Here is a 13225-nt window from a genome sequence, read left to right as displayed (position 1 = left end):
TTTTATTTTTAAAGCCGAAAATTCCGCCACTTAACGCCACTCTCTGTTAGTGCTGCGCAGTGTGCGCAGACAGCTTGACACGGAGCAGCGCGTGCGCTCTGATCCCGAGCTCTTTTAATGAAGTATCGATACTAAAAATATGCTAAATCACATCGCTCTTAACGTACGGGTACTTTGTTAGCATCGCTACACCGTGCAGCGTGACAGCAGCAGATGTAGCGGGCTAACATTCAAGCTAACCTAAACCACCAAACGCTGAAGACATCTTGACGCTGATTGGCCGAGACGCGACACGTCCCATCCAAGATGTTTTATTGCGAAAAGCACCACTCCACATTTTCTCCGTGTCCCACTCCAATCTCATAAACGCCGGCCGGCCAATTGACCCCCCCCCCCCCTACCCCAAAACAAAAACTCTTCGGATCTACACGATTCACGTAAATCACCTATTTTGGTTTTAAAACGGCGAATTTCGCCGAAAGGTGAGGGATTCTCATGCCTGCTTTCTAAATTACTGATACTAAATGTACGTCCCATGGGCAAAATCTGTTTCCCAATTGGCTGCAGAATGTCCAATTTTGTGATTCATAATACATTATTTTGTATTAATTTTAATGTAACTAAGGTAATATGGAAGCCCATTTCCGTACTGAACAAAATTAGGATCATGCAAGTCATAATTATGACTGATAGGATCCTAATTGTGTTCTCAGTGGCGGAGATGGGCTTCCATTGTGTTTCAGATTAGCAAGAGACTATCAAAAAAAAAAGTCATTTCAAATAAAAAAAGAGAAGTTATGGGCTTTTTAATGTTTATTTGTTTGTGAAAAATATTATTAATGCATTTATTATCTGGCCCCTGGCCTCCTGTCAGTGTCCAGTAGTGGCCCTAAAATGGCATATCCCTGCCCGAAATCCTCCTGTGCTCTTTTTGAGTGACCCAGGACCACACTTACAGTAGTGGAGTACTCACTTGTAAACTCTGGCATTGTACTTCCTCTCCCCGGGGAAGCCAAACATGCCACAGATGATTCTGCTGTTATGCTGCGTCCACTCTGTGTTACAGATCTGCTTCCATTTACCGTCATCCTTGACCTCCACGTAGCCCTCAGTCACAGGGATCCGCTTACGGTAGGATGACAGGATGGCTCGTATGCGCACGTCCTCCACTTGAATATCGATATTCTGGGGACAAAAACAAAAATGCACATAGGTCAAGAAACTTGCTTTAAAACCATGTGAAAATATAAAACCTGTCTAGCGGCAAAATAAATAAATACATTTCTTACTGACATATCATTTGTCAAAGTAAGAATCAGAATCAGAATCAGAAACAGGTTTATTGCCAAGAATGTTTTCACAAATGAGGAATTTTCTTTGGCGGAAGGTGCAAGATTCGCGCACCAAGACACCGAGGCGCTGTCCGCGGCGCCATCTTGGAAAGGGTGGATGAAAGATTACAGCATAACATGAGGGAAGAGAGGCGAGAAAAAGAAAAAGCAACCCCCCGACTATGCCCCTAGAGGGGTACAGTGTGGGAGCAGGAGAAAAGAAAAAAACACCATTGCACATAAGCACATACATCTTAGACATGACTTGCAACGAGTAGGAAGGGGGGGAGGGGAGGTAAGCCAAAGACTGGGCGATAGCCCCGCCATTGGGGGCAGAAGGTAACCAGCACCGACAAGCAGCCAGCCCGGTCCGTCAGCCATCACGGCGCCGGACACAGACCCCGTCCTGTCACCCTGGGGGGGCAAAGCAGGCGAAGTACATATGTTTATGTGTGTAATCCATTAATAAACATATTTGTCCATTTGTGTTTAATTTGCAGGTTAGATTACTTGTGATCTGATGATATAAACAAGCTATATATGTATATGTACATATATACATATATATGTATATGTCTAGAAACAGCATTTCCTGTGTTATGTAACACTCAAAGATTCTGAACCCCCTAAATCCACATTGCAACCACAGCCGCTCCGCCCCGTGTTTGCACTGCTTGCAAATTCTTCCCCCGATTTCTCCCCAAAAAATTACGGACAATCACCTTATTATTTCTTAATGCCATGAGCAGCTGCCCTGCAACCGTTTTTTTTTCTTTCTTTAAAAGGTGAAATTCTAAGAGTTTCCATGGTTATGTGTGCCACACGTTTCTACGTGGAAAGCATCAGTCGGAAGAATTTTTTTTTACAAAATCATCATTGTGAGTGTAGGAGGCAATTAAAGTGACCGCCTTTTTTTCCAGACGCCCTACGTACACATCATCACCAACCACAGACTTGAGTAGAAGAGGCAATGGACAGTCCTGTACTACTATGAAAGCACACCAGTTAGTTTGTGTTGGAGTCCTTAAAGTTTTTAATTTCACTCGCCCAACATCCCTGTTGAGCAAAGGGCAGCCCGGGGGTTGCACTAAAATCACTGAGATCCAAGCTGCACTTGTTAATATATTATTATATATTCCCAACGGATGGAATTTGAGAGATGTTTTGTAATGACGTACACACAGATTAATCAGGAAAAACTAGTATTTAGAGTTTAACAATAATTTATTACAATTGCATATTGAAATAGTGCAAAGTATTTAGGATCTTTTAGGTCTTTAAGTTTAGGATAAGCCAGGGGTAGAGATGTTGATATCTGCGAAGGCAGAATCCTCCCATGGAGTCCAGACACTGGTGGTGGTGTAGAAGAAGAATTGCTGTAATGCTGATTGGAGGAGCCTGGGATGGAGGAGGGTCGCATCGGTTTGAGCTGAACCAACAACTGACAGCAGCAGAGAGGAGAACATATTTTTTTAATATTTCCAACAATGCTGTGATTGGCTTACAGAACTGTGCTGCCTCTGATTGGTTCATTCATCGTACACGCCCCCAGTCAGCTGATGGAGTAATCACTGCAAGACTAAGAGAATACTTATGAATGGAACCAGTGTAAAGAGTGTCTTCCTGACTGAACTTTTGCTCGAGCGACATGCTATTATCAAACCAACTATGCAGTTCCCTGCTGTTCTATTAGGCTTTTCATCATTTTAAATTGTTTAATTTTAATGGCACACAACTGTATTGTTGGGTTCAATCTTACTCCTTTTATTCGTCCCTTTTCCTGCTGTAGAAAAACATGTTTTGAGCAAATGTCATGTTTCTGTGTAAGAATCTAAAAGATATTGACACTAAAAATGGCATCCCGTCTAAGACCCTTTTTTGGGGGGTTGAACATTAAAACATTAAGATTGGAGCTATTTAAAGATATTTTACAGAACTTATTTCCATGGCCTCATACAGCATGCACACAAGGTTTGAAGACATGTGAATATAAACCTCCATCTGATTTGAAAGGCTATTACCCATGGATCATTTTAGTGTCTATGTTTTAATTAGGACCATTGATCAAAACAGTTTTCCCTCTTTGTTTGTAACTTTGATGGCCCAAAAAAAGAAAGATGTGTTCATCCCTGTAAGTGGAGAAGAAAGTCCTGTGAGCATCGAAGCAAAACTTGGTCAGTAGCCTGTTTGCTCGAGGCAGTGTGAGGCGGTCAAAAATCAAGCCACAGCCTTTCCTCTGGGACTATTAGGAGGGATTAAATAAACATTTCCCCCTCAAATAGACCAAACCCACATTCTTGTGCTACGTGACAGTGCAGACCGAAGGGAGGGCGCTCAGTCTGGCAGCTGGGGGGGTTAAGGCTCCTCTCATATTCAGCCAAGAAGAACCTGGAGATCAAATAATGACAAAGTAGGGTTTCCTAAATTGGCACTTGCCTCCGGGGAAGGGCAGAGGCCAACAGAGCGAAAGGTATAAACCATCAGTCTTGCTATCCTCTACTATTTTCTCCCAAAGATAACCACATGAATCATTCTGGTCAGAGGCAAAGGTCTGGACTGCAGAGGGTAAGAAACTGGATCAAGGCTGAAATCATGGAACATGATAATGACTGAAATTGTGGCGATGGTGACCATGTCTAGATTTACTGGATACACAGTACATGACTCAATGGCAAAGGACGTTGTTAGATGACTGACGTAGATTACTGTGGTGCTTAAAAAGCGAGATTAAATGTCTGATAAACAGAATACTCTACCCTCTCCCTCAAACGGATTGACTCTAAATCTTGGCGAGATAAACAAAATCCATACAAAAACCCTTATCTGTGCACATAACAAAACTTGAAATAGTCTACTTTTGTCATTTATCACTTGTCATTTCCCCTTCCCTGACTATTTAGAGATGAGATAGTCCTCACGTGTAGAAAGGCCAGCAGAAAGAAAAAAAGATTTCTAACGTGGCTTTTTTCGGCAAACTCCGGGGTAGAGGGGCCTTTCCTGAGTCTTTGCTTGTTCAGGAGGAAAAGTGGCATGGATGGAAAAGCCATTAGTGGGATTAGTTGGACCGGAGAGGTTATCTGTTGCAACTCAGCTTCGTTCCACAGAGGCTACTTCGAGGTTGTGATACATATTTTCTAATACCAATGCTTTAAGCCTAAATTCCTCTTTTTTGGAAGTCTAATTACACCACGGTCATGGAATTAGAGGCAACATGTCAGTCGAGATTCTCGAGAGCAAGTGGGGCAAAGCCTGATCTGCTACTCGGGAGGCAGAAAAAGTGTGGTATTAGTAGCCCTGCATAAATTGGAAATTAATAGAATTCTGGATTAATGCACTACATTAAAAAAGATCTTTGGTTGCTGCGGTTTTTTTCATTAGGTCGGTGGCTGGATAGAGTTTTCAAATGTGGGTATGGCCCCATTTTCACAATGTTTCGTGCCCCAAGTGTGTGAAAACAAAATGTTTTCCCAAAGCCTTTGCCAATAAAAACAGTTGGTACATGTTTGATACCAAGTGAGACTGATGCCTGTTGCCCCGCAGCAATTTGTTGGCTATTTGCTAAGTCCTTGAGCTGACGTCATTGGCTTGTAATTAGCTGAAGTTCGTATTTATTTTACAGAAGATAGCTACTGCGCCGCGATTGCCATTGACAATGTGGATTACCTTCAACAGCACATTGTTTGTACCACTATTCATGTTTCCTCACACTTGGAATAATAAAGGGGTTTGTTCTACACCTGAAATAAACCCTTTTCCAGAATTATCATACGGTTAGAAGTCTCTGAAAAATGGGGGATGGCCAAAGACCAGAGGCCCAAGAACAATTCAATTCAATTCAGTTTATTTGTATAGCCCAATTTCACAAATTAAAAATTTGTCTCGGAGTGCTTTACAATCTGTACACATAGACATCCCTGCCCCAAAACCTCACATCGGACCAGGAAAAACTCCCAAATAACCCTTCAGGGGAAAAAGGAAGAAACCTTCAGGAGAGCAACAGAGGAGGATCCCTCTCCAGGATGGACAGATGCAATATATGTAATGTGTACAGAAGGACAGATTTAGAGTTAAAATACATTCAATGAATATGACAGAGTGTATGAATAGTTCATAGTAGGCATATTCCACGATGGAGACCTCCACGATCCATCAGGCAGATGGCGGTGGGGAGGAGGAGTGGGCGGAGTCTCAACAGGACAGTGGCGTAGTCAGGAGCAGGAATTCCACGACCCAGATCTCGATGATCCATCAGGCAGATAGGATCTATGCCGTCTCATAGGGTCCGATGACCCCATGAGACGTGAAGTCAAAAGGACTCCGGGGAGAAAGCAGAGTTAGTAACATGTGATTGAGAGATGAAAATTCATCCTTAAGGAGAGAAAAAAAAAGGAGATAGGTACTCAGTGCATCCTAAAATGTCCCCCGGCAGCTATAAGCCTATAGCAGCATATCAAGGGGCTGGACCAGGGCAAACCTGATTCAGCCCTAACTATAAGCTCTGTCAAAGAGGAAAGTCTTCAGTCTACTCTTAAACGAGGTGACTGTGTCTGCCTCCCGGACTGAAATTGGAAGCTGGTTCCATAAAAGAGGAGCTTGATAACTAAAGGCTCTGGCTCCCATTCTACTTTTTAAGACTCTAGGAACTACAAGTAGTCCCGCATTTAGTGAGCGTAGCTCTCTAGTGGGGCAATATGGTACTACAAGCTCCTTGAGATATGATGGTGCATCACCAATCAAGGCTTTGTAGGTTAAGAGAAGAATTTTAAAAGTGATTCTTGATTTTACTGGGAGCCAGTGCAGAGCAGCTAGTGCAGGAGTGATGTGATCTCTTTTCTTAGTTTTAGTGAGAACACGAGCTGCAGCATTCTGGATCAACTGGAGGGACCTAAGAGATTTATTAGAGCAGCCTGATAATAAGGAGTTGCAGTAATCCAGTCTCAAGTAACGTAACGTGAACCAATTTTTCTGCATCATGTTGAGACAAGATGTGCCTGATTTTTGAAATATTACGTAGATGAAAGAATGCAGTCCTTGAGATTTGCTTTACGTGGGAGTTAAAGGACAAGTCCCGATCAAAGATAACGCCAAGATTCTTTACAGTGGTGTTGGATGCTAGGGCAATGCCGTCTATAGAATCCACATCACCAGATAATTGATCTCTGAGGTGCTCAGGGCCGATTAAAATTACTTCGGTTTTGTCTGAGTTTAACATCAAGAAGTTGCAGGTCATCCATGTTTTTATGTCTTTAAGACATGCTTGAATTTTACCGAGTTGGTTGCTCTCCTCTGGTTTTATCGATAAATATAGTTGAGTATCATCTGCATAACAATGAAAGTTTATGGAGTGTTTCCTGATAATATTGCCCAAAGGAAGCATGTATAAGATAAATAAAATTGGTCCAAGCACAGCACCTTGTGGAACTCCGTGGTTAACGTTGGTGGTTATCGAGGCGTCATCGTTTACAAATACAAATTGAGATCGATCTGATAAATAGGATTTAAACCAAATTAGTGCCGTGCCTGAAATGCCAATCGACTGCTCCAGTCTCTGTAATAGGATGTCATGGTCAATGGTGTCGAATGCAGCACTAAGGTCTAACAAGACCAGGACAGAGAGGAGTCCTTTATCTGCTGCCATTAAGAGGTCATTTGTAATTTTCACCAGTGCTGTCTCGGTGCTGTGGTGTTTTCTAAATCCTGATTGAAATTTCTCAAATAAACTATTATGATGTAGAAAGTCGCACAACTGATTTGCGACCACTTTCTCAAGGATCTTGGAGAGGAAGGGAGGTTAGAGATCGGTCTGTAGTTAGCCAACACCTCTGGATCCAGAGTGGGCTTCTTCAGGAGAGGTTTAATAACAGCCACTTTGAAGGAGTGTGGTACGTGGCCTGTTAGCAGAGACACATTGATAATATCTAATAGAGAGCTGCCAATTAAAGGCAAACGTCTTTAAGCAGCCTCGTCGGGATGGGGTCCAAGAGACAGGTAGACGTGTTAGAAGTAGAAACCGTTGAAGATAATTGGTCACGGTTGATGGGAGAAAAGCCATCCAAATATACACCAGGGCATACAGCGGTTTCCAAGGCCATTCCATTTGAGGACAGATTGGCACTGGTTAAGGGCAAGAGAATATTAATCTTGTCCCTAATAGTTAAAATCTTTTCATTAAAGAAGTTCATAAAGTCATTACCACTGAGGTTTATAGGAATACTCGGCTCCACAGAGCTGTGACTCTCTGTCAGCCTGGCTACAGTGCTGAAGAGAAACCTGGGGTTGTTCTTATTTTTCTCTATTACTGATCAGTAATAGGCTGCTCTGGCATTACGGAAGGCCTTCTTATAAGTTTTAAGACTATCTCGCCAAACTAAGCGGGATTCTTCCAGATTAGTTGAACGCCATATGCGTTCAAGCTTTCGTGATGTTTGCTTCAGTTTGCGGGTCTGAGGGTTATACCAGGGAGCAAACCTCCTCTTCCTCACTGTCTTCTTCTTCAGCGGGGCTATCGAGTCCAGTGTCATTCTCAGAGAGCCTGTGGCACTGTCAACAAGATGATCAATATGGGACGGACTAAAGTTAGACCAGGAGTCCTCTGTTATATTGAGACGTGGTATCGAATCAAATGCAGAAGGAATCGCTTTAAATTTAGCTACAGCACTGTCAGTTAGACATCTGGTGTAGAAACTTTTGACTAACGGAGTACACTCCGGTAGTATAAATTCAAAAGTTATGAGGTTGTGGTCTGACAGAAGAGGATTCTGTGGGAAGACGTTCAAATGCTCAATGTCAACGCCATAAGTAAGAACAAGATCAAGCGTGTGGCCAAAACTGTGAGTGGGTTTCTGTACTCTCTGACAGAAGCCAATCGAGTCCAACAAGGAGATGAATGCAGCACTAAGGCAATCATTATCAACATCCACATGGATATTAAAATCTCCTACAATAATAACTTTATCAGTTTTAAGAACCAAACTTGATATAAATTCTGAGAATTCAGATATAAACTCTGAATATGGACCTGGTGGCCGGTACAGAATCACAAATAGAATTGGCTTTGGCTGTAGTGTTTTCCAGGTTGGATGTGAAAGACTAAGAACAAGGCTTTCAAATGAGGTGTAGTGTAATTTTGGTTTAGGATTAATTAATAGGCTCGATTCAAAGATGGCTGCTACTCCACCTCCTCGACCGGTGCCTCGAGGAATGTGAGTATTAATATCACTTGGAGGAGTCCCAGACATGTCCCAGACATGTCTCTCATTCCCAATAAGCTACTTGGGATACAGCATCTGAAATAGAATATCCAAATACCCTCCATAGTGATGAACTATTGTTTCAGTTACTTTATATTGTCCAGTCATCTGTGACTCCTGGAAGAAGAGTGGACTTAGTATGTCATAGTTTTTAGCTACATAGTATAAGTTTCCTCTACAGTCCACTGTGGAGTCAAGACTGCGTTTGCAAGAACAAATAGTGCGTGGAACATATGGTTCCAATAGAGTTTCTCAACAAGTCTCTCTGCCAGCATAAATCACCTCACATCTACAGAAAAATAACACATGCAGTGTAATATTTAGTTATTCTCTTTCAGAGAATTTTAATGAGCTGCAGCCGTTTTCAGGTTTGTATGCTGTCAATTCTTTACAAGTCCCTATCTAGACTTTAAGAAAGGAAAACGGACCAGCTGCAATGCAAATTGAGTAATGTTTAGAGAATGCAGGATGTCGTAGTTTAAAATCCATTAAAAGAGCACAACAGTTTTACAAAGCCCAAACTGAAGTGTAAATTACAAGAACAATCATTGAAGTAACATTAAAACTTGTGGAAAAGAAAGACACACTTTGAGTTATTTCAGGGATGTAGTTGGCAGTACTGCTAGTCTCATTCTGTATTACAATGTAAACATTATTAGCGCTATTATCTGTCGACAAAGTAAATCAATGTTCAAGCTAACAAAGTTGACAGGCTGACAAACCTACTAAATAAAGAGTAGTTAAGACATTTGCTCCTCTGTATTGTATGTAAAGAAATGGCAGGTTAGATATGCAATATGTGAACAGTATAACAACATAGTCTTATTTGCATAACACAAAGAGCACTTTGTGTTGTTGTATTTGTACATTCAAATGTAATTCCTGACATTTCCCAAACAGGTTTTATTAGAGCGTCCATATAGCGGCTCTCTTGGCTGTGAGCTAAATGCAAATATCAGCAAGCTAACATGCTCCCACTGACAACAATAACGTGACGTTCACACTTTTACTTGAAAGGGTGGGGCAAGTAAGATTTTAAAAAACTCTTTACAGAGAAAAAGTCACATGAGGAACTCAGGCTGGAAGGCAACATATAATAGGTATGAACAATCAGGAGACCACAGGTGTATGGCATGAACAATCAGGAGACCACAGGTGCACAGAGCATGACCAATCAAAGAGGCAGAGGGTGTTACAGCTTGTTAGCGTGATAACACTCGCTAATTAGCATTAGCTATGTTAAACGTTGACAAATGAAACGGGGGCACAAACACGTCTTTTCCAAATACCATGGCAATTCATTCAAGAGTTAACAAAACATAACAGTCATAACCTTACATGTCAATAGAGGAAAAGTCAAGTCATTAGGGGACATGAATGTCTGTCCAAAGAAAGCTATGCAATCAATTTAAATGTTGGTGACATTTCAGTAGGGACTAACTATTACGATACGACCATAACTAGAGCTACACTATCAGCTAAAAATAACCTCAATTTCCATTTTCTCGCTTTTTGCACATAGACAAAAAACAGATACAACACAAACTTCATTGGATAGAGTTAGCTACGTTCCCTGGTTGGTCCGGTCTTCATAATGACCATGTGATGTTTGAAAGCTCCCCAAAAAACTAGTGAGCTGTCCTTGAGTTGGGATTATTTTTGTCGAAATCCTATTTCCCAAACAAGAATAAACTTTGATGCTTAAACTGTACGCCAACAGGGACGACAAGTCCTAAAAGTGTAGCCAATGTTCCATAAAAGAATGCTGGTAATTTCGCATTGAGTTGCTAAAATACGCCAAATACGAGTTGAACCGTAGACGCTGTGGTCTTTTCTGTCATGTGACACATGTTATTGTGACAGAAAAAAAAGGGAAAGCTGCGGAGACTAGCCAAAGAAAAAAACTAGCAGACACCACTACATTCCTCTTCAATAACACACTTGATTTAAAGAGACAACTCCCTTCTGCATATGGCTAAAAATATTAACAATCAGAATAATTAAAGGCATATGAAGTTGATGCCCGTTTGTCGAAAACATAGAATAATGCCATTGAATGTGAAAGCAAGCTTTAAGTCTCCATTCAGATCCTCCATTCATACTAATGTCAGATGGAAAACTTCATTTTAGTGTCTCCAGAGGCTAAACATCCGCCCGTGTTGCACTGTGGGAATGTGATGCCTGGGGGCGAAAGCTTTCACAAAGCAGCAGAAAACATTTCATAGCTCTGTGCAAAATAATTAAACAGTTAAAACCATTTTAAGACTGCGACACAAAAGAAAGACGTGTATGAATCCACATTCATCGTGCGAACGTGCTGACAAGGCAATTAATGGCGCCCTACCGCAACATTGTACAGGGAGGAAATTGGAAGATTTTACCTTAAGGCCACAGAGGGGAAGAAATTACTAAAAAGAGGAAAATGGGAGCTGTAAACTCTGCTTGGGGGGGACTTCATGGCTGCTTGTAATATACTTCTGAGAGGGAGAGCAGCAGAGAGAAGAAGGAGGGAGCATGAGAAAAGAGCTGAAGAAAAGGAGACAAGAAGTGAAGACGAACAATGCAAATAGTAAGGACAGTTCCTGATCTATTCATGAGAGGAGAGTTCCAGATGTATAATATGAGGTACCCATGTATCTTTGTCAACCTTGTGAATGACACATTATAATAAATTGGTGTTTGTGCAATCTTAGAAATACGGAGAAAATGTTTGCAGTCTTCATGCAATGATTCGTACAATTATGGAATTACAGAAAAAAAAGAATAATTAAATATCATTGTATTTACAACTATGGCTACAAATATCAACATAAGAATCAAACAGGGCATTCAATAAAGTGCAGATCTCTGCCAGGCATAATAATATGTCGGGAATAATACAAATACACAATTTGATCCAGCGTTTAAGCAAAGTGAAAAGTTGAAAAATGAAAAAGGGGGCACAAACATTGTCAATCAATGCAACCTAGAGAGGTCCTTGAGCATATTCATAAATGTGCACAAAAAACATTAGGCTGATGGGCCATAGTGTGCAACATAAGCTGCGGACAGACACACACACGACCAAATGGAATATCTCCCCTCTGGTTTCTGAGGGAAGAATACAAAAATTTAAAAAATAGCTTCAGCTCTAATAATAAGGCTCTAATATATGAGTGCACACTAATAACTCAAGGTTACGCATATATAAAAGGCTGTAACTAACAACCCAAAGTAGTCATCATATTCTTTGTTTTGTTCAATCAAAGCCTAATGATATTCAGTCCATTGTGACCGAAGACAAAGACAAGAAGATCGATACCAATGACGAGATATCAGAGCTAGTTAACGCTTGTTTGATTAAGATTATTTATTTGAAAATAGTTGACGATTCTTCATGTCAGCTGGACAAATAAGAGGATGCTGTTAAAATATGGAATTTTGAAAAGTGACACATTTCCCAGTGAGTCATAGCTACTGGTCAAGGGTTCTGACTCCTTACCCCTGCTTCCTGCATCCAGTCTCTGGCATGGACCTGAACTCCTTCCCAATAGCCCTGTCTCCTTATTTGTGTTTCCTGCTTCAAAGGTCTGACCTCATTGGTCCATCCTCCTTCACGATGCCTCCTGCCTGGTGGGCCGGCCTCCTGTGTCCGTGGCCCTGCCATGGCCCTGCTGATGCCCCCCTCCTTTCTTCCTCCTTCGGTTTCATGGCTTGTGGAAATCTGGACTGTGGTCCATGCCTATGTCAGGTCCTCCTCTGTTGCTCTCCTGAAGGTTTATTCACTTTTTTTTCTTTTCTTGTGAAAGGGTTTTTTTCTTTTTTGAGGGGAAGTTTTAAGGTCAGGTCAAAGGTCAGGGATGTGGTATTAGTACAGATTGTAAAGCCCTCTGAGGCAAATTTGTCATTTGGGATTTTGAGCTATACAATATAAACTAAATTGAATTGAATTAATAAGAATATTTTACAGTGCACAGTCTTTATAAAAGCAACCAGACAAGCTTGTGCGAAAACATTGTGAGAGTCCAAGATTATGACCCATTTTCAAAAGCTTTTGATGATCTATAATTGAGGATGTTTGCACCAAAAAAATCTACAAGGTGTACAATACTCAGCCCTAATTACAACTCTCCAGCCTTTCTGCACCGCTGACAGACAGTTCTATAATGCTCCCTTGTGCAGCCAGTCTCCACATCAGTTAACATTTCCACACAAGTCAAGTGACTAAGGTGCTCCTCAGACATTTCTAACTGCTTTTCATATCATTTGAATAAACTAGGCGACCTACGGGACCAGCGTGGAGACGGAGGGTACTGCCAAACATCACATTTCACAAGCCCTGGAATTTTTTCATGTTGAAATTGGAATGTAACACACGTGCATGATCACTCTGCATAAACCTGAAATGTTTGAGGCAAAGCAGCAGACTTCCTCGAAGCATTACAGGGACACACAAATAAACTGTGGAGAGACGTGACTGTAAATATTCCAGTTCTGGATGTGGTATGTCAATCTCTTGGTGTTTGCTGTGCAGCTGAGACTGAGACACAATGCTAAATATACAGTTGCTGGAGTCCAATGCAAAAAAACATGAGCTCCTCTGAACCACAACAGAACAAATTCATGCAACGAGATGGAAGTTTACAAGTCGGCAAAAGAAAAAAA

General features: G+C 41.3%; 1 protein-coding gene across 4 annotated transcripts in view; it reads right to left on the bottom strand.

The window, feature by feature from the left end:
• loxl2b (lysyl oxidase-like 2b) overlaps positions 1-13225 on the bottom strand; it is a 49761-nt gene that overhangs the window by 27924 nt on the left and 8612 nt on the right. For 3 of the 4 annotated variants that reach the window (XM_056418388.1, XM_056418386.1, XM_056418387.1), the window contains exon 4: positions 974-1185. In XM_056418388.1, coding sequence (XP_056274363.1) covers positions 974-1185 — 212 coding nt within the window. Of the gene's footprint in view, positions 1-973; positions 1186-13225 lie in introns of those variants that run through there. The other variant, XM_056418389.1, reaches the window with a different exon arrangement.

The sequence above is a fragment of the Pseudoliparis swirei genome, chromosome 7, assembly GCF_029220125.1.
Source record: "Pseudoliparis swirei isolate HS2019 ecotype Mariana Trench chromosome 7, NWPU_hadal_v1, whole genome shotgun sequence".
Classification (NCBI taxonomy): Eukaryota; Metazoa; Chordata; class Actinopteri; order Perciformes; family Liparidae; genus Pseudoliparis; species Pseudoliparis swirei.
The sequence above is the reverse complement of the archived record's forward strand: the minus strand, read 5'-3'. Positions and strand labels throughout refer to the sequence as shown.